The following is a 17,831-nucleotide window of genomic DNA, read 5'->3' on the forward strand; positions in this document are numbered from 1 at the left end:
GTCCCAGTTGGGTAACCCATAGCTGGTTGCTTTGACTCTGAGAAACCTTTTTTTTCCCCATCTGCACGGCAGTTTCATCTGTTAAACACTATAATTCTTTAGGGCATGGTGAGGGGGAAACAGTCTCTCTCTGCCTTCATGCAGCTTACAGTCCTCCTGGGATGCCAGGTGAACGTACGTAAAACGATTAGAGACTAATTACCTGCTGACCTTGTAGGGCTTGTAATAGGAATTCTGAGAGAGAAGAAATCCCCTGAACTGGGATAGTTAGAAGATTCTTCCTGAAGGCCAGTGTGTAGAGGATTTGAGCGGAGGCAGGTCACGTTAGGCTTGATGAGGGAAAACACAAAGCGGAGAGTAGAAATGAGCCTGGTCTGGGGAGGGTCGTGAGGAGACCCAGCTAAAGAGTGAGAGAGTGCGCCATCGGGACGCTTGAAATACTTCACAGGCAATCTTTTAAGGGGTGTGGGGGACCCGGGTGATGAGACTGGGCAGGCGTCAGGGTCTGTGTTGTGGAACAAGGACGCGAGCGTCGTGGTGGCCGCAGTGTGCAGGTGGAGCGCGTGGGCAAGAGGCCGCCGTGGGCGGAAAGGAAGATACATCTGAGAGGCGCCTCCAAGGAAGAATCAGTGGAGCCTCCTAACCACCTCAGGGTGGGCGATGGGGGAGCGAAGAGGGGCCATTGCCGCCTGAGACCTCAGAGGACAATGGTGTTGCTGGAAGAAGAGGAAGTGGTGAGAAAGGAGGGGCTGGCTTTGGGGATAACGGTGAGCTCAGTGTGAACATTCTGACTTGGAAGTGAACAGGTCACCGTGGAGATGTCCTGGAAGCTTCTGGGAATGTGAGGGGACCTTGAGAGTGGTCCTTCCGGAGTCTCCAGGTGATGCCATGAGGATGCAAACTGGCCTGGACCGTGAGTGTGCTCGGGCAGACAGGCCTCCAGAAGGAGGTGGACCTTAGCCCTGGTCCTGCCAGGAGACCAGTTCTGCCAGACCAGGCTCTTGTGCTTATGTCAGGAATCAGATTTATTGTCCAGAGCAGCACAGAGAGGAAAAATTAACCAACGCAAGCTGTGTGTCTTGGCAAGTTACCCACAGTCCTCTGCTATTTTTACCTGTGTATCTTTGGATCTAACACTATGACCCCTTTGTGTTTGACCCTCCAAGGACCAGCTGGAAAAACGGAGTTCTCGAAGACCTCGTGCCCCCTCCTCACACTGCTGCCACACAGCCCCCCCATGTTCATGCTGCTTGCCCTTCATGGGACTCTTTGCTCCATTCTCTTGCTTGAATTACCCTGTGGAAGAGTTGTTGAGGCCAACATTTCAGGGCTAGGAAGAAAATGCCATTCCTTGAGGGGAAAGAAGCGGGAGGAGCTGAAACAAACAGCACTGCTCGAAAGTCAGGCTGGCTCACCGCCCACCAGGCCATCAGCGAGACCCTCGGCAAGACTGGGCGGTGGGAGGGGTCCGAGGCAGAGGAGAGCAGCCTGTGTACAGTAAAAGGAGTTTGCCATCAAAAGGCAACAAGTCTCATACCCTGCCCCGGACGGTGACCCTTCCCTGTGGAATTCTCCCCTCTGACCTCCAGATCATTAATCCTGAGGCTGCCAAATGACAGTCATCCATCACGCCTCCTGCCGAGCATCCCAGCGGCCTGTGGAAGGACCCTGGGCCCGCCCTCCCTGCCGTCCCCTGGTGCTCATTAGTGGGCCTTCCTGCCTGGTGCCAGGCTTCCTAATCAAGTCCCCGGCTCCTCTCACTTCCCTTCGGGGCCAATGGCGGAAGCCGCTCTGACCCTCCCTCTTTCAGAGGCCAGGGAGGGGTGGAGCGATTAGTGGGGAGAGAGTCGTTCAGTGGCTTTTCATCCCCCTAGAGACCTGTGTGTGTCCAGCAGCCCCTTTGACTCAGTGGGGGACACAGGAGAGAAAACATCTCTCTGTCCTGCCGCAGGAGAGGAGGAAGCAGGCGGTACTGTTACAGAGTGCACTGGAGCTGTGCGGGTGGGTGGTGGAACCGCTCAAGTGGCTTCTGAAGGCCCCAGAGGGGTGTGAGTTGCCACATCATTAGGAAAGAATCTGGACTCATCCTGCTAGCCAAAAACAAAACAAAAACCCAACTTTGAGGCCATCTAGTGCAGCCATCTTATTTACAGATGGGAAGACAGAGCCAGAGGCTCATGTTTTAAGCAAGACCACAAAGCCTGTGAATCGGACCTTTTTGCTCAAGGAGAACTGGCAGCTAGTCTTGATAGCTTCCAGCTTTGGGAATTTGAGTCAGATTAAAGCAGATTCATGAACATATTTCCAACTCTGCAAAAGCTGGGCACATGCATATGTCTTCTTTCTCTGCTTGATGACACAACCCTCTGTTTCTCTATTTGGGCAATCACAGGGACCCCCATCAATCGAATCCCCATCATGGCCAAGCAGATCCTGGACCTGTATATGCTGTATAAGCTGGTGACAGAGAAGGGGGGCCTGGTGGAGATCATCAACAAGAAGATCTGGCGGGAGATCACCAAAGGCCTGAACCTGCCCACATCAATCACCAGCGCCGCCTTTACCCTGAGGACCCAGTGAGTGGCCGGGGCCTTAGGGAAAGGAAGCTGAGGCTGGGAGAAAGGGGATGTTTTAACCTAGAGGAGAGGAAGGAAGGAAATTCCACTGTACAGTGGGCAAGATGGGAGGAATTCCCAATGTAGCCAGGAGCCAAATCCCTTTCTACTAAGTGATCATGAGAGCCACCATTTCCCAAGTGTCTGCCAAGGCTACTTTGCCATTCTGTTTCTTTCAGACCTCACCATCAACCCTGTGAGGTAGGTGCTGTCTCATTCTTCAGGAAACAGAAACTGAGTCTCCGAGGTTAAATGGTTCGATCAAGGCCATACCAGCTAGTAGTAGCAGAGCTGAGATTCACCCCTGGGCTTCTGGCCCCGTAGCACTCTCTCCAGGACATTATCTCCCACACGGCACCTCCACCCTAAGCCTAGCCCTTCCTACCTGACACTCTGCTTGCCTGGCAACAGAGGACCTGGGATTTGGGACCTATTTTTATCATCATTTGAATTAATTATGGGGGTACTAGGAGCAGGGGAACCAAGGGTAGCATCAGAGAATGAGGGCCAAGGGGAATCTGTTCGTTGGAACACACTGGGTGTTGCTCTCTGGAGAATACGGAATGAGCATCAGTGAGGCAGTATGCTGAAAAGGAGAAGGGCTTTATCTTTGGAACTGTTCCAGCAGAAGTTGGGGACAGAGCGGTAATCAGTACAGCAGTCCTCCTCTCAAGGTTCTTGGGTAGATGATTGCTTCTTGGGACATGTGATGCAAAGAGGGACAGGAAACAGTGCTCCTACCTGACCAGCCTGACTCAGAATCGTGAGGGCATCCAGGAGCCAGGAGGACATTGCAAAAACATTTCTAAATGGCACCTAAAACAGTGCCAAAACAAACATGAAACATGAGTGAAGATGTTCTTTATTTCACTTAAGGAACGGTGCCTCTATTTGGAGCAGAGTTTGGTACAGTGTTGAGTAGCAGCTAGAGGGGCCTGGGGCAGGGCATCCGGCCTCCCTGGACCTTCCTCTTCGGCCAAGTGATCCTGTGTCCCAGAGGCCTGTCCCACGGAGACCCATAAACTTAAACTGGGTGGCTTCTTGTACCGTTCTGGACTATTCTCCTCCCTTCCTTCCTTCCCTCCAGGTACATGAAGTATCTCTATGCCTATGAGTGTGAGAAGAAAGCCTTGAGCTCCCCGGCAGAGCTCCAGGCCGCCATCGACGGCAACCGGAGGGAGGGCCGGCGGCCCAGCTACAGTTCCTCCCTCCTGGGCTACTCTCCTGCTGCCGCCACCGCCGGGGCCCCCGCCCTTCTCTCCCCACCCAAGATCCGTTTCCCCATCCTCGGGCTGGGCTCCAGCAGTGGCGCCAATGCCAGCAGCCCTCGGGTACCCCCTGCGACCACTCTCAGGAAAGGTCTGTAGGGCCCCGCAGGGAGGGTGGGCAGGGCGGGAGTGGCAGAGCCCCACTGTCAGGTGCAGGGGCCGGGGATCATGAATCAGTCCAGCTCCTGTGCCTTTGCCAGGTGATGGCGTCCCAGTGACAACAGTGCCCGTGCCAAATCGCCTGGCTGTGCCTGTGGCCTTGGCAGGCCAGCAGGCCGGTACCCGGACGGCTGCGCTGGAACAGCTGCGGGAGCGGCTGGAATCAGGGGAGCCCCCCGAGAAGAAGGCGTCCAGGCTGTCGGAGGAGGAGCAGCGCCTGGTGCAGCAGGCCTTCCAGCGCAGCCTGTTCAGCGTGGCACGGCAGCTGCCCATGAAGATCAGGATCAATGGCAGGGGTGAGCGCCAGGCCCCCAAGCAGGGCCTCCCTTCCCGCTGGGTGCCTACCTGGGCTCCCCTCCAGGGCCCGTTCACATCCTGTGACTGGGCTTCACATCCCAGAACAGTCTCAAGGCCAGAAAGTCACATGGCACTTGTGTGGCCACTGGGATCTCAGCTCACCAAGCTGACCAAAAATTGCCTCAGGCAGCGCCCTGTTCTCTGGCAAAAAAGAGGAGTCCTTCAAGGAGGAGGGTCCAGAGGCCCTCGGGGACAGCTGCTGTGCTCCTCTTCCTCACCAGCCTTTTGATCTGTCTAAATGAAAGGGCTCAGCCTTCCCCCCAGCGCCTCCCCGGATGTAGAGCTGGGCTCTGGGCGGAAGGCAGCCCCTCCATCCCCAAGCCTCCACAAGGGGCCCGAGTGCCTCAGGCCAGGCTGCCTGTGACCCTCCGGAACCAGGGGAAAAGAGGAAATACAAGTTTGGTAGCATCGTTGACATCCTTCCCTCCCCCTCCTCATTTCTCAGGTGCCCTGCCTTCTCCTGAATCACACACTCCATGCCCCTTGTTCCCCCCCTTCCCCACACACACTTTCTTTGCGGTTCTTGCCCTTGACACTATCGCAGAACAAACTTCAGCGAGCATGTGATGGGAAGAAGTCAGGTGTGAAGGGAGCTGTGCGTATTCGCAGGCAGTGCTCCCTGCCCCCCCCGTCCCCAGGTGAGGAGCAGAAGGACGCTGGCGGCAACAGCTCTGCTCTGTGCCCCTCTCAGGGCTGGTGCCCCTGGTCCTGCACCAGCCAGACACTAAGAGAAAAACAGCTCATCCGGAAGAATTCTTGGCTGCATGGTGAAAGGGCAGAGTCTGGAGTGAGCCAGGCAGAGGCCCCAGGTACCTGCAGCTTTCACAGATGGTCAGGTTGAAATGGGTCACAGGTGCCGGGCCACACACTGAGCAGGCAAACCCTCTCCTTGAGGACCCAGCCCGCTTAAGCGGAGGAGGAGAAAAGGCAGATTCCCAGAGGTGGTGACTGGGCTTTCCTCGTCTCTGGTTCCCCAGCCCAGTGGGTGGTAGGTGCTTAGTTAGGGTTGGCCGAATCACGTTGAAAGTGTCGGTGCACAGCCAGGAGCCAGGGTCAGTGCTTTGCTGCCTGTGATCCCTTTCCTTGGACAACAGAGGAAGTGGAGGAAGTAAGTGGCTCCTCGGAAAATGGGGAAAGCAAGCAATTGGACATTGGCAAGCCTGGGTTCTCTTGCCAGACCTGACGCTCAGGAGAAGGTTGTACGGATGCTTTCTAGAAGTGGGAGGCCTCGGCCAGCTGTGGCCAGTCCGGGAGAGCGGGAGAGCCTCCGAGAGGACATTGCAGCGCCAGGAGGCCTGACCAGGTCCGCTGTCTCCCTTGTCCCCAGCAGAAGACAGATCAGAGGCCTCGGCTGCAGCGCTGAACCTGGCCACTGGCAGCATCGGGAGCATCAACATGTCTGTGGACATCGATGGCACCACCTATGCAGGTGAGGCTCTTGGAGCTCCAAGGGAGGTCCACAGCGTGGCAGTCCTGGCTGGCCCTGCTTGTCACCCTCCCATCTGAACCCCCTTCCCGGGGGTGGCTTTCTTGCATGTAGTCTCAAGGTTCCAAAGGTTAAGTGGTTTTTCCAGCCAGAAGCTGAGGGTTGCTAACAGGATGACAGATTCCCCCCAGCTTTGACAGAACAATAGAAACCCTCCGTCTGACCCTTTTGGACCAATGGCTGGCTCGTTAATTGCAGCCGTCCTTTAGTGTGAAGCTACCCATGCCCTAAACATGTCATAAGCCACCTGTGACATATCGCTCTCCTCGGACCAGCTCAACCCCGCTCTCCCTAAACACCGCCTGTCATTCCCTTTCTTTAAAATGGACCAAGGACTGACATGCAGGCAGAGGAATCTGAGTGCGGCAGAAGCAGCCCCTGTTTGTAGGATTTCGCCCAGTCCTTCACAGTTGTCCTTCTCAGTCTGATGGGCAGTGGTTTGTTGGCTGGTTGGTTTAGCACCTCTACTGAGTCTTTCCAGTTGCTGGAAACCAGCCCTTTCCCCACCCCCATTTCTTTGGTTTAGGTGTGAGTTTGGGAACAAGCCCAGCCAACTCTTACTAAGAGCAGCTTGATGAGTGGGGGGGAGAGCCCAGGCATGCTAGCCTCATGTTGGACAGAGGGCTCAGGAGGTGCCCGGTAGAGGGGCTTAAAGCTGCACGTTCCCGTCACACTGGGAGCATTTCCTCAGGGCATGTTCTGTCCCTTTGAATGTTCCTGTTCTGGGGGCTGGGGGTTGGGCCCCCTTGGGGCACCACACTGCAGGCCTCAGGCTCTGGATCTCTGCTGGGCCACCAGCGGTGGGCATCAGGGTTGCAGCCAGGGAAGGGACAGAGTTCGGAGGCAGCCTGCAGAGAAGCAGTGATGCCAGGTTGCCTGCCAGTCACCACATGGCCGGTGCTTCGGAGGCCACAGTCAGAGGTTTCTGCCTGACACCAGGGGCCCCTCGAGGAGACCAGGCGAGCCAGCAGGCAAGGCCTAGGTGCCCTTTGCCATCTGGTGGTGTTCGGTGACCTAGGAGGCTTGGGGGCTGTGAGTGGGTCCACGGAGAAAGCAGGGAAGGAGGGGATCCGTGTCTGGAGCTGATAATCCTCTCCCTATCTCAGGAGAAAGGAGGAGATCACACCTCCTTCTCTCAGAATGGGGAGCAGTCAGAAGAGAGGTGAAAGTTCCCCAGACCTCACCTGCCTCAGTCCCCGTCCCACCTGTGCCCTTTGTCAGTGGGTGTGCAAGTCGCGCAGGCCAGGAACCAGGAAGTTGTTCCCAGGAGCCCCCAGAGCCGAGTGGACCCCGCTACTCTGCTCTCTCCCCATCTCCGGCCGCACGCACCGCCGCTACCCTGGTTTGGGCCTCTCCCCGCTGTTGGAGTGGCTTCCTTGCAGGCCTCCATTGCCCTGATGCCACCCAGCCCCACGGAGAGCATTGTAAGACACAGATCTCATCATGTCCCTCCCCTTAAAACCTCCAGGGGCGTCACCATCAGCACAGTGCGGGGTAAGACCCGCCTCCTGAGAGGCACACAGGCCTCCCACCTCTCCCGCCTCAGGCGCTGGCCCCCCTCCTCCCGCCCTTGAGTGCAGGCTGCCGGGCGCCCCCGCCGCGGCTTGGCACGCCGGCCCTTCCTCCGGCTGCTCTTTCTGCCCGCCTGGGCCTGCTCTCTCCCCCGGAGCCTTTCCTGACCTGCTCGCCCTTGCCTTCTGACCTTCTCTTTGTTCCCACCACCCGCCGGAGAAGGGAGCAGCACCCGCAGAGCACTGGTTGTGTCTCCTCAAAAGCATGGTTTACCTCTGCCCCCTCGCCGGCCCTGAGCACCCGAAGGGGGAAGGTGTTCGGGACTCCGGGCGGCGGCCAGCGCGGGGTGCGGAGGATCGCAGCCCCGCGCTGGGTCAGGCAGCGCACGCGTGCGGGGACAGAGCACTGCCTGTGTCTCCTCAGCTGCTCACACTTGCACCCCCCACCCCCCGCCAGGTGTGCTGTTTGCCCAGAAGCCCGTGGTCCACCTCATCGCGGGGCCCACCCCCCAGAGCCTGGGTGGCAGCGCCAGCGGCAGCAGCAGCTCTCACTGCTCGCCAAGTCCTACCTCGTCCCGGGGCACCCCCAGCGCCGAGCCCTCCACCAGCTGGTCCCTCTGAGGGGCAGGACCCAGCTCCCCACGCCCCACTCTCCTGTCGAGAGTGAAGGAGGTTGATGCACAGAATTTACCTCATCTCGCGGAGCCCATGTCAAACACCATTTGGCCAGATGTTGAGAGTTTGGACGTGTCCGTCTGTCCAGGCTCCGTTCAGGTCCTGCTGTACTCTGGGGACAGGGAGAGGCTGCAGGGGCAGGACAGGGCAGCGTTGTCCAATCAGGGATCGCCCTGGAGAACCAGGCAGGGTCTGCGGGCGTCCAGCTTCCTCCCGGGTTCCCAGGCCACCTCCCGTCCCGGGCACAGTGTATCGACAATCTGTAAGCCGGCACAGGGCTGGAGGCCCTCCACAGCCCTTCCCCTTTAATTTATTGCCCTTCCCCTGCCTTCTGTCAGGACCCCAGGGTCACTGGCCTCTTCCCCTGCTCAGTCCTCCAATCTTTAACTCCCGCGTGGGGCTGCTAGGGGCCAAGACCATGCCTTCGAGGCCCTTCTCTGCTGAGCATGGGATGGGGCCCTCCTAACCCACCTTGACTACCATGTTTGGTTCCAGGGGTGTGGGTCCCTCAAATCCAAGTCTTGAAGCAGTCCTCAGGGCCCCATACTCCCCTTTTAGTGGTCCCAGGAAAAAGGGCACACAAGGGCAGTCCTCAAGTCCCAGGGCTTACCGGGTACCTGCTGAGGGAGAGGCAGAGCCTCAGGGGGCTGCCCAGGCAGGCCCTGGCACCCATTTCACACTGACCCTTTTCTGGCCCTCCCAGACCTCAAGCCCTCACTCGCCCTTGTTGGCCAGCTCTCCCAAGAACAGTCCACTTGTCCCTTGGGCCCTCCCTTCTCATGGGGCCACCTCAGCCCCGACATCCCCAAACCTGCTGATGTCAGGTTCATTGAAATACCTCAGATTTGTAATTGTTGATGTTTGATTCTTCAGGAAGTATTTGCATCTCTGAAATCTTTTTTATATGTGTCTTGCTGACTTTTTTGTTTTTAATTTTTATTGTTGTTACTGTAGCACCAAAGAAATGAAAGCAGATCACCCCCAAAGCCGAGCAAACATTTGGTACCCCAGCCCCTCCGGCCCTTCGCTAAGACCCCGGTGAGGAGGCGGGGAGGCAGGGAGGAGAGATGACTCAGGGATCACAGTGGCAGGGGAGGCGGTGGAACGAGAAGGCCCATGCTCATGAAGGTTGGGTCCTGAGACCACACAGTTCGGGAGATGGCCCCTGACCCATTTCCTGCCGGAGCAAGCCTTGTGGCACACCCCTCCCTGGCTCCCCAGGGTGGGGACAGAATGGTTGCCCTTCACTCGGCATTCCCATCTCAGGGTAGGGGCAGGCCGGAGAGGCTGAGTTGCCCCAGGGGATAAGGGGATGCTGTGAACTCAGTCCTCGTCTGGGACCCTGGGCTGGAGCAGGTTGCTCCCATGTTGGAAAGACGAGTGGTTGTCACACAGGGCTCCCCTCTCATTGAGTACGCCCTGCAGAGCTCATAGAACGCCACCCACTGTGACATCATCAGGCCCTGGTGGTTACAGGCCTCATTGCTGGCGGGAACCCTTGCGCAGCTAGCATTCAGCCCTGTCTACAGAAGGAAAAGGAAATCAAAAGCTTGAGCACAAAACAGCTACCTCAGCCTGGTAAGCTGCAGCTCTGCTGGACTTCATCTTCTCGCTCCCCTCCCCAGGCTTCCACACACTCGCTCTCACACACACACACACACAGCCCCGTCCACTGGGGCCTGACCCTCTTCTGGCCTCAGGAGCCTTCCCACCTTACCCACCAGGTAAGCGCAGGTGGTGGGCAGAGAAGGGCGTCTGGGATCTTGTGCCAGAGAGGAGCCCAGTTGGCTGGCGCTGGGCCCACTTGAAAGTGTCGCAACATTTGGCCAGTGTGTCTTTCTCAGGGGTTTGGTCACGAAGGATGGACTCTTCCCAGCTGGAAGATGCAGGGACAGTACACTGTGGCTTTCTGGTCATTGGATCCTCTCCCCTTCCCCACGCAGCTTGAAAGCCCAAGAGAGGGGATGCCAGCAGGTGTCCCAGGAGCAGGGCCCCGGGCAAGAGAAGCTTTCCCTGAAGGGCACAGGGCAGGTCATGGGCCAGGGCCGCTCTGGGCACCGCCCCCCCCCCCACCATCTATGTGTACTCCGACCAGGAAAATGTTCTAGCACATGGGTAGCCTAGGCAGTGATAAATACCTCAGACGTCCTCTTGCAGCAAGTGTCTGTATATGTGGTGGTTATTTTCTATCTTACATGTTCTCGAATGTTTATATTTCAATAAACCTCTACCTCTTCACACAAGCAGATCTTTTGGGTACTTTCTGTGACTCTCCCAGTGGGCAGCGAGACCCCAGAGTGCTCAGCCTTTTTTTCTGCCATGATACACATCCTATGGCTACAACCCAGTTTTGGTGCAACCAAAAGAAATAGGCAGGGAGGGAAAGCATGGAGGACCTATAGCTGCCCTCTTCCGCAACAACACATGCCTCACCTGTCTGTGCAGCCCTCCGAGGCAGGCAGATGGGGACCTCTTTGCCGTTTGGAAGTGCTAGCAAATGAGGGAGACACTGGGATGGTCTTGAGCTTCTCTCATTCTAAACACCTTTTGAAAGAAATGACCAGTCCTTTAGTGTTTTGTTTTTTAAGATTTTATTGATGGATTTGAGCAAGAGAGAAAGAGAGCAGAAGTGGGGGGAGAGGGAGGAGCAGACTCCCCGCAGAGCAGGGAGCCCAACTCGTGGCTCGATCCCAGGTCCCCAGGATCACACTAAAACGGCTGAGCCACCCAAGCGCCTTTGTAGTGCATTTTCAAAAAATAATCTGTACACCCAACGTGGGGCTCAAACCCACAACCCTGAGATCAAGAGTTGCCCACTCTACTGACTGAGCCAGCCAGGCACCCCTAGTCCTTTAATAACTGGTAACCAGTAGTTGGTATCACATCTGACAGCTTCCTGTGACACAGCAGGGGGCTGCCACGTGGAGCTGCAGCAGGCCTAAACTAGCAGAGATGAAGAGAACCAGGGTCCAGAGACCTCCAGGGTGGAAACAGTGCACCGTGACTGCAGGGGGGATGCTGAGGGAGAAAGTGGCAGATGTGTAAGGCTCCTGACAGACCTGGAGAATCTAGGAAGAACAAAGTGCCAGGCCACTGCAATTCTGTCTCATTTCAAATTAACAAGAAGATACAGAAGAATATCTTAAAGACTGAGCAAGGGAAGAATTTCTCAAATTAGCCACTCCAACAAAAGAGTTTACCAAAAGATACGGGTATCATAAAATGACAAACTGGGGCGGGGGAGGGGAGCAGACTCCTGGGTGGCTCAGTTGGTTAAGCGTCTGCCTTCGGCTCAGGTCCTGATCTCAGAGTCCTGGGATTGAGCCCCGCATCAGGCTCCCTGCTCAGAGAGCCTGCTTCTCCCTCTCCCTCTGCCTGCTGCTCCCCCTGCTGTGCTCTCTCTGTCAAATAAATAAATAAAATCTTAAAAATAAATAAATAAATAAATAAATAAATAAATAAATAAATAAATAAAATCTTTAAAAAGGGTCGGGGGGGCAAGGTCATGAACAAGTGTTTTGTAGAAGAGGAAATACAAATGGCTGGACCTCATTGTGATCAAGGAAATGCACAGAAAGCCATTCCACACCATCAGTTTGGCACAAACTTTAGTCTTACAATGCCAGGTTTTGGCAAGGATGGGTAGCAATGGGAACTCTCACAGACTGCCAGGGGAGTGTAAATTAGTCTAACCACTTTGGACAACATTTTGGCATTACCTAGTAAAGTGACACATGCCCAGCAATTCTGCTCCTAGGTTTGTACCCCAGAGGAACTGCAAGGATGCCCCCAGGAGACCTGAGAGCAAATTTCTGAAGGCTGGTGTGTGCTGTTTTAAGTTCATTACATGAAATAACTCCTTGGATCCTCTACACATTTATGAGATGAGACTATTATCCCCATTTTACACATGAGGAAACTGAGGCACAGAGAAGTTGAGTAACTAGCCTGAGTTCCTTTAGCTAGTGAGAAGAGCTTGCAGGGCTTCTAATTCAGTGGCAACAGAGCCCAAAGTCTGCCCTCCCCGCAACTGCTAAGCATTCTACACACAGTGTCTCATTTCCACTCCACCCACACCCCTATGAGGCAGTGACTTTGTTCATTTTACAGATGAAGAAACTGAAGAGCAGAAATGTGCTCGAAGTCACACATCTAGGGAATGGACTCTATAACCTCTCCTGCATGTGCCTCCCTTCAGTGAGGTGCAGGGGCGACCCACCCCGGTGACAGAAGGAAGCAGAGGTTGGAGGGTGTGTTTAGTTGTCCCAAGTCTCCGTTCTGCCCACGTGCCCCTTGCTCTCTGCACAGCCGGGAGTCACCTGCCGGCCACTAGCAGCCCCAAGGTGCTCCAGTGCCGCCGTCCGGGCTCCGCGCCGTAACCTCCCCCACCTCATTGGTCAGTGCTGGTCACGTGCCATCCACATAGCCAATGGGAGCGAGGGGGCGGGGCGGGGCGGGGAGGGAAGCCCGGACGCCGACTGCGCCTTCGCCTGACAGTCCCTGCCCAGAAGGAAAGGAGAGTTGGTGGCTTGCGGCTTCTGGAAGAAGGTTCGGAATCACCAACGGAGGGAAGGGAAGAAGGAACAGACCAGAGAGGCAGGACCGGGACGAGTGGGGGGCCCTGCTGCGCTTGGAAACAGTGAGGTACAAAGCCCGGCAGCAGCTGGGACACAGGGACAGACAAGAAGGGCAGCGGGTGGCGGCTAGCCCTCTGTGGCGGAAAGCAAACAGGAGCCGGTCTGCGGGAGTGAGCCGGTGGAGGGTGGGTGCCTGGCCTGAAGGAAGGGCCCTCCGGGAGGACAGCGCTCTGATTTGGAGCGCACTGGGCCCTTGGCATGGGGACCCAAACCACTCAGGCCCATGTAAGCAGAAAGGAGAGGGATTTATTTTCCGGGTGTGGAGGACCCCAAGGACAGCGGAACCTGGGGCTGGCCTCAGCAAGCGCTGCCCATGGAAGGTACTCCTCTCCTTCTGAAGACCAGCTCGCCCTGCTGCCCAGGCCACAGAGCAAGGCGACATTACCATCCCAGAGGTCAAGTTTATGTCTTCTCCATAAAAGAGACCTCCTGGGCTGAACCAAAATCTCGCCATCCCAATTCCACTTCCTGGGAACTGTCGGCTCCATTTGCTCTCACTGAAATTCAGCTTTTTCCGCAGTGAAAAACGGCAGTTTACAGTTCCCAAGTTCTCTCTGTGTCTGGTCTTCAGCCCTGGAGAGACTATGATTTTGTCTCAAGTCTAGTGATCAGGAACGGGCCATTGGCTCAGTTGGGCTCAGGACCCAGTGCTGGACCCATCCACTGAGAACTCGGCAGCCCCCACTGCAGTGGTGTGAATGGCAGGGAGGGCAGAGAACATTTTGCAGAAACGACGCTGGAGAAACAATCTCAGAGGTGTTCTGTCCTTCCACCCTGCCAGACTCCCCCTCTGCAAAACTCTGCTTCAGTTAAGTCAGTAGATGGAGGAAGTGTAAAGTGACGGAGCTGAGTAGGGTTCCCATTCTGGAAGCACATGGCCCAGCTGACAGAGCTCTGTAGGACAAGGAAACACACAGCACGGTAGGGAAGGAAGTTCAGAAAGAGAAAAATGGTCAGGTGACCTCGAGGGAGGTTAACTCTAAGTCAGCCTTGCTTGTGGCCATTGAAGATGGCCATTCTATCAAGCTCAGAAACGAGAAACCACCTTTGTGGGACAGGTTAGGGGAACCAGACGGTTTAGCTGCTGTTTTGCTGAAAGACTTTGGGCACGTTACTGCCCTTGTCTGGGCAGTTTCCCTATCTGTAAAATGGGGACTATAGAGTGATCTATAAATCATAAGTGAATCAGAACTCACTTTGAAAAGTCTAAAGCCCAATGCCCAAGGCCTTCGCCAGCAAGACAGAAGGCCCGTGGTCATCATTCTGCTGGCACCAGAGGGATGAATGGACCAACAAGCCCCACAAGGACCCCAGAACCCCACTGGCCACTCCCTGCCCAGCTCTACTTCTAGCCACAGGGCCCCCCCGGGAAAGGACAGGTGGCCTCATCCACTGAGAGTCAGGAACCTTGTGCCAACAAGGGCATTTCAGGCCCTCTAAGGCAGGCAGGGGACAGGGAGGCCTCTGACTGCAGCCACCTGTGACAGGTCCCGTGGCTCAGGCCTGACAGAAACCCTGGCATGGGGGGCTAAAGACGTAGCCATACAGGCCTCCCTTCTCCCCAGGGAGTCCTTGCCCACCCTTGGTTCCTAAAGCCTGTCCGTCTGCTGTCAGCTCCCTGGGGGCAAAGGGCGGACCTCAGTCTCATGTGGCAGAGTGATGCTCTAGGCCTCAGTCTCCACACCACCTTTCTCCCCCAGTCGGGGCGCTGCCCTGATTGCCAGGTTTTCTCAGACCTCTCCTCCCTGGCTCTTGGGCTTTGTCTGACATCTGGGGACAGATGAAGCAGCAGCCGAGCCCACAGAGGGCAGAGAGGCAGGGCAGGTACCAGGTGTGGAGTAACTCCAGCTCTACCCAGGAGAGGGGAGGCAAGCTGAGGAATCCATTCAGAACCAGCAAAGGCCCAAGCTGGAAGGACCCTCAGGGCCTGTTTCCACCCCCACCCCCAGCTTGCAGATGGGGAGACAGGCAGCGAGAGAAACTGGGCCTGGGTCTCAGGGAGGCAGGGGTCACTCTGTTTCCTTCTCTGGAGAGTCCCCAGCTGTTACCTTTAGGGGTTGAGAGGTGGCTGGAGGTTCCTGCCCTCCCAGTGCTAGAGCACTGATGCTCAGAGCTGCAGTGGCTCCTGCCCTCTGGGGACCCTGTTCTCAGCCTGAGGGTCAGAACTCTTGGAGTTGACCCCATTCTCTAAGGGGTCCCCAGAGAGCAGTTGAGGCAAAAGATAGGAGTCCACACCCCATGAGGCTCCTCCATGCAGGGTCAGAAAAGATGAGGACCTCCATGTATTCAAGCGTAAAGCAGGAGCTGCTCCAGGCAGTGGAACATGCTACATTGTCTATCATTGGCAACTGCATATTACAGCACATTGTTTCCTGAGTTTTTTAATTGTAAATAAGGCCTTGTTGATGAAATACTGGATAAATAGACTTTATGACTAAAGCCCTATATGCAGGTGGTCTTGGGCACACCTCCATGGTTTTATGACTTTAGTACTGACTCACCCTAACTGGACCCCCAGGGGAAACTCAGGGGGACCAGGCAGCAGGCACTGAGCCAGGTGCACTATCTCATGTAATCCTCACATCATCCTCTGAGGTAGGTAAGGTGGTATCCCCATTTTACAGATGAGGAGACTGAGGCCTCGAGAAGGCAGACTTGCTCATTGCTCACTGAGCTGGTCCGTGGTAGAGCTGATGCGAACACAGGACTTCTTGACTCTGAAGGCCACCCTCCTTTCATTTGTGACGCCAGGCCCAGGAACCCAGATGTCCTAACTCCTCGCCATGCCCCTCCTGCTTCCCCTGTGCTCCCCTCCTCAGAGAGGAGAAGGCAGACCAGGAGATACATCAAGCCCCAGGCCTGGCACTGTGTCCCCCCTACCCAGGGGATGACAGGGCTCTCTTAGCATGTCCCAGGTGCCCTCTCCTGTCTATCCCAAAACCTCATGGGAGGGGGAAGAGTTGTGAGCCCCTCTGCGAGGGAAGGGGGTTCCTCCCTGCAGACCCCTCAGATCCGGGTGCCCCTCACTCCGTGGTCCTCACTTTTCTACCACTGCTGCTCTAACCCCAGCTTCTTGGCACGGCTCTCTGCCACCTTGGGGAGGGGGGAAAGAGGCAGTGAGAGGTGGGGAGGGGCTTGACCAAGTCTGGGAAGGGTAGGTCAGGGGCACGGGGCATTGGGCGTAGGGGACCATGGGCCTCCTGGGCATGCAGGCCTGGCAGAAGCACAGAGGCGGAGGGGTGCTGAACACCAGGTTCTGGGCACCCTCTGGGGCCACCTGCTGAGCCCTTCCAGCTCTGGGTCCCAGATTTTCTGGAGCTCAGCACCCATCCGGGCCAGCTCCAAGCCCACCTCCTTCAGGGAATGCTGGGAAAGGGGGGGCGGGGACAGGGGGTCATTGGCTCCTAAGCTGATCTGGTGCTTCAGGACATCACCCCACTCTGGTTTCAGAGCCCCATTCTCACAGGGGCCTGCCTGGGACTCTGCCTTGACCCAAAAAAGGGGCGTAATGGCCGTCAGGTGCTGGGAGAGGCTGATAGAACAGCACTTGGGGGAGGGAGCAGGATGGCCTCATTCTGCTCCTCTAGCCGTACAGGTGACTACAAACTCCCCCGAATCCAAAAATGCAAATGGGTGATAGTCCCTCAGGGCTCCCTATACGCTATACCACCCAGCCTAAAGGTTCTTGAGGGCAGGCCAGATCTCCAAACCCTCCCCATCTCCAGATCCTCCCATCTCCCCACATGCAGGTCCCTGGCCTGCAAAGCCTTAGCCCTGATGCACTTTGCAGTGATTGGCGAGCCACAGTGCAGGAGCAAGACCGCCTGGTGCTCCAGCCTGGGATGGATCTAGGCTCTGCTTTTTTTTTTTTTTTTTAAAGATTTTATTTATTTGACAGAGAGAGACACAGCGAGAGAGGGAACCACAAGCAGGGGGAGTGGGAGAGGGAGAAGCAGGCTTCCCGCGGAGCAGGGAGCCCGACGCGGGGCTCGATCCCAGGACCCTGGCATCATGACCCGAGCCGAAGGCAGACGCTTAACGACTGAGCCACCCAGGCGCCCCTAGGCTCTGCTCTTGACCCTCAGGGAGCACACCCTGATCCCAACTCCCTGTGTCCAACAGGCCAGGCACCCTACCCTCTGTGCCTCCTGAATTCAGCCCTGCCTTCACCTCCCCAGGTGGCCTTGGTCTCAGCTCCTCCAGTCCCTGGTTACCAGGGCCCAGTGTGGTCTTAGAGGGCTCAGTCCACACAGCAAAGGTGGATCAGAGTCTTCTCCTTTGCCTGGGAGGCCCCATCTCTAGCCCTACCCCCACCTTGATCTGAGGGAGGGCAGCCAGGATCCCAACCAAGCTTTTACCTCCTGTGGGAGCTGGAGCAGCTCCTGCCCTGCCTGCCCCCGAGCTCTCCCCTCTACCTCTGGTGGTGCCCACCCTCAACACTACTTGGCTCCTTTGCCAGCTTTGGCTCTGGCAGCTCCTGGGGCCTGGTGGGACAGCAAGATCTGTCCCTTCATCCCCACCCCATTCTGAGCATCATTAGCCCACCCAAGGTCAGGGGGCCCCTCAGATGGGGCATAGGCCCAATTCTTAAGAGTTGGACATAGTGTGACCCACTGGGTAATCCGAACAGGGTCATGGGATCAGTGAGGATCAGAACCCCTGAGTACTGCCGACACCACTCCCAGTGTACAGATGAAGAGCTGAGCCAAGATAGCCAGGGCCACCAGGCCACAGCCTTTTCTGTGTCCTTAGGAACCCTGTCCTCCCCGCCTGAGAGGCCCAGGGAGGATTCCACAGGGGCCTCCCCCACAGTCTGTGTGGCTGGGGACTGAGGGGAGTGGGCTTGCCTGGTGCCCACTCAGCAGGTGACAGTCTGGTCCCTGGGCCTCAGGGGGGCTGAGGGTGGAGTGGAGCACACCTGCCCTGTGCAGACTCTAGGGGCTTGCCGGGGGCTCTGCCATGGCCTGCACCTGTGGGCAGAGGCTGGGTGGTTAGTACTCAGGGACACTGGCCTCCCTTCTAGGCTGATCGGACTGTCCAGGTTCTCCTTGTTCTGGGCTATGAGCAGGCCCGGGCCATGCGGACCTGAGGGCACCACAGGCAGCCTCCAGCTCCTCCCCACC

General features: G+C 56.7%; 2 protein-coding genes across 4 annotated transcripts in view; both read left to right on the forward strand.

Moving 5' to 3' along the window:
• The window catches only part of ARID3B (AT-rich interaction domain 3B), a 51,472-nt gene extending 41,158 nt beyond the window's left edge, over positions 1-10,314 (forward strand). For all 3 annotated transcript variants that reach the window (XM_028100090.2, XM_028100089.2, XM_028100088.2), the window contains 5 exons: positions 2,393-2,576; positions 3,703-3,974; positions 4,084-4,338; positions 5,730-5,828; positions 7,854-10,314. In XM_028100090.2, the coding sequence (XP_027955891.1) occupies positions 2,393-2,576; positions 3,703-3,974; positions 4,084-4,338; positions 5,730-5,828; positions 7,854-8,017 (974 nt within the window). In that variant the 3' untranslated portion in view covers positions 8,018-10,314. The remainder of the gene's footprint in view (positions 1-2,392; positions 2,577-3,702; positions 3,975-4,083; positions 4,339-5,729; positions 5,829-7,853) is intronic.
• A 2,243-nt stretch (positions 10,315-12,557) lies between these two features.
• CLK3 (CDC like kinase 3) overlaps positions 12,558-17,831 on the forward strand; it is a 29,089-nt gene continuing 23,815 nt past the window's right edge. The window contains exon 1 of the mRNA XM_088024890.1: positions 12,558-12,715. The gene's annotated coding sequence lies outside the window, so the exon portion shown is untranslated. The remainder of the gene's footprint in view (positions 12,716-17,831) is intronic.

This window comes from Eumetopias jubatus, unplaced genomic scaffold (genome assembly GCF_037043125.1).
Source record: "Eumetopias jubatus isolate StellerSeaLion01/CBP00866 unplaced genomic scaffold, mEumJub1_p1.0 scaffold_7, whole genome shotgun sequence".
Classification (NCBI taxonomy): Eukaryota; Metazoa; Chordata; class Mammalia; order Carnivora; family Otariidae; genus Eumetopias; species Eumetopias jubatus.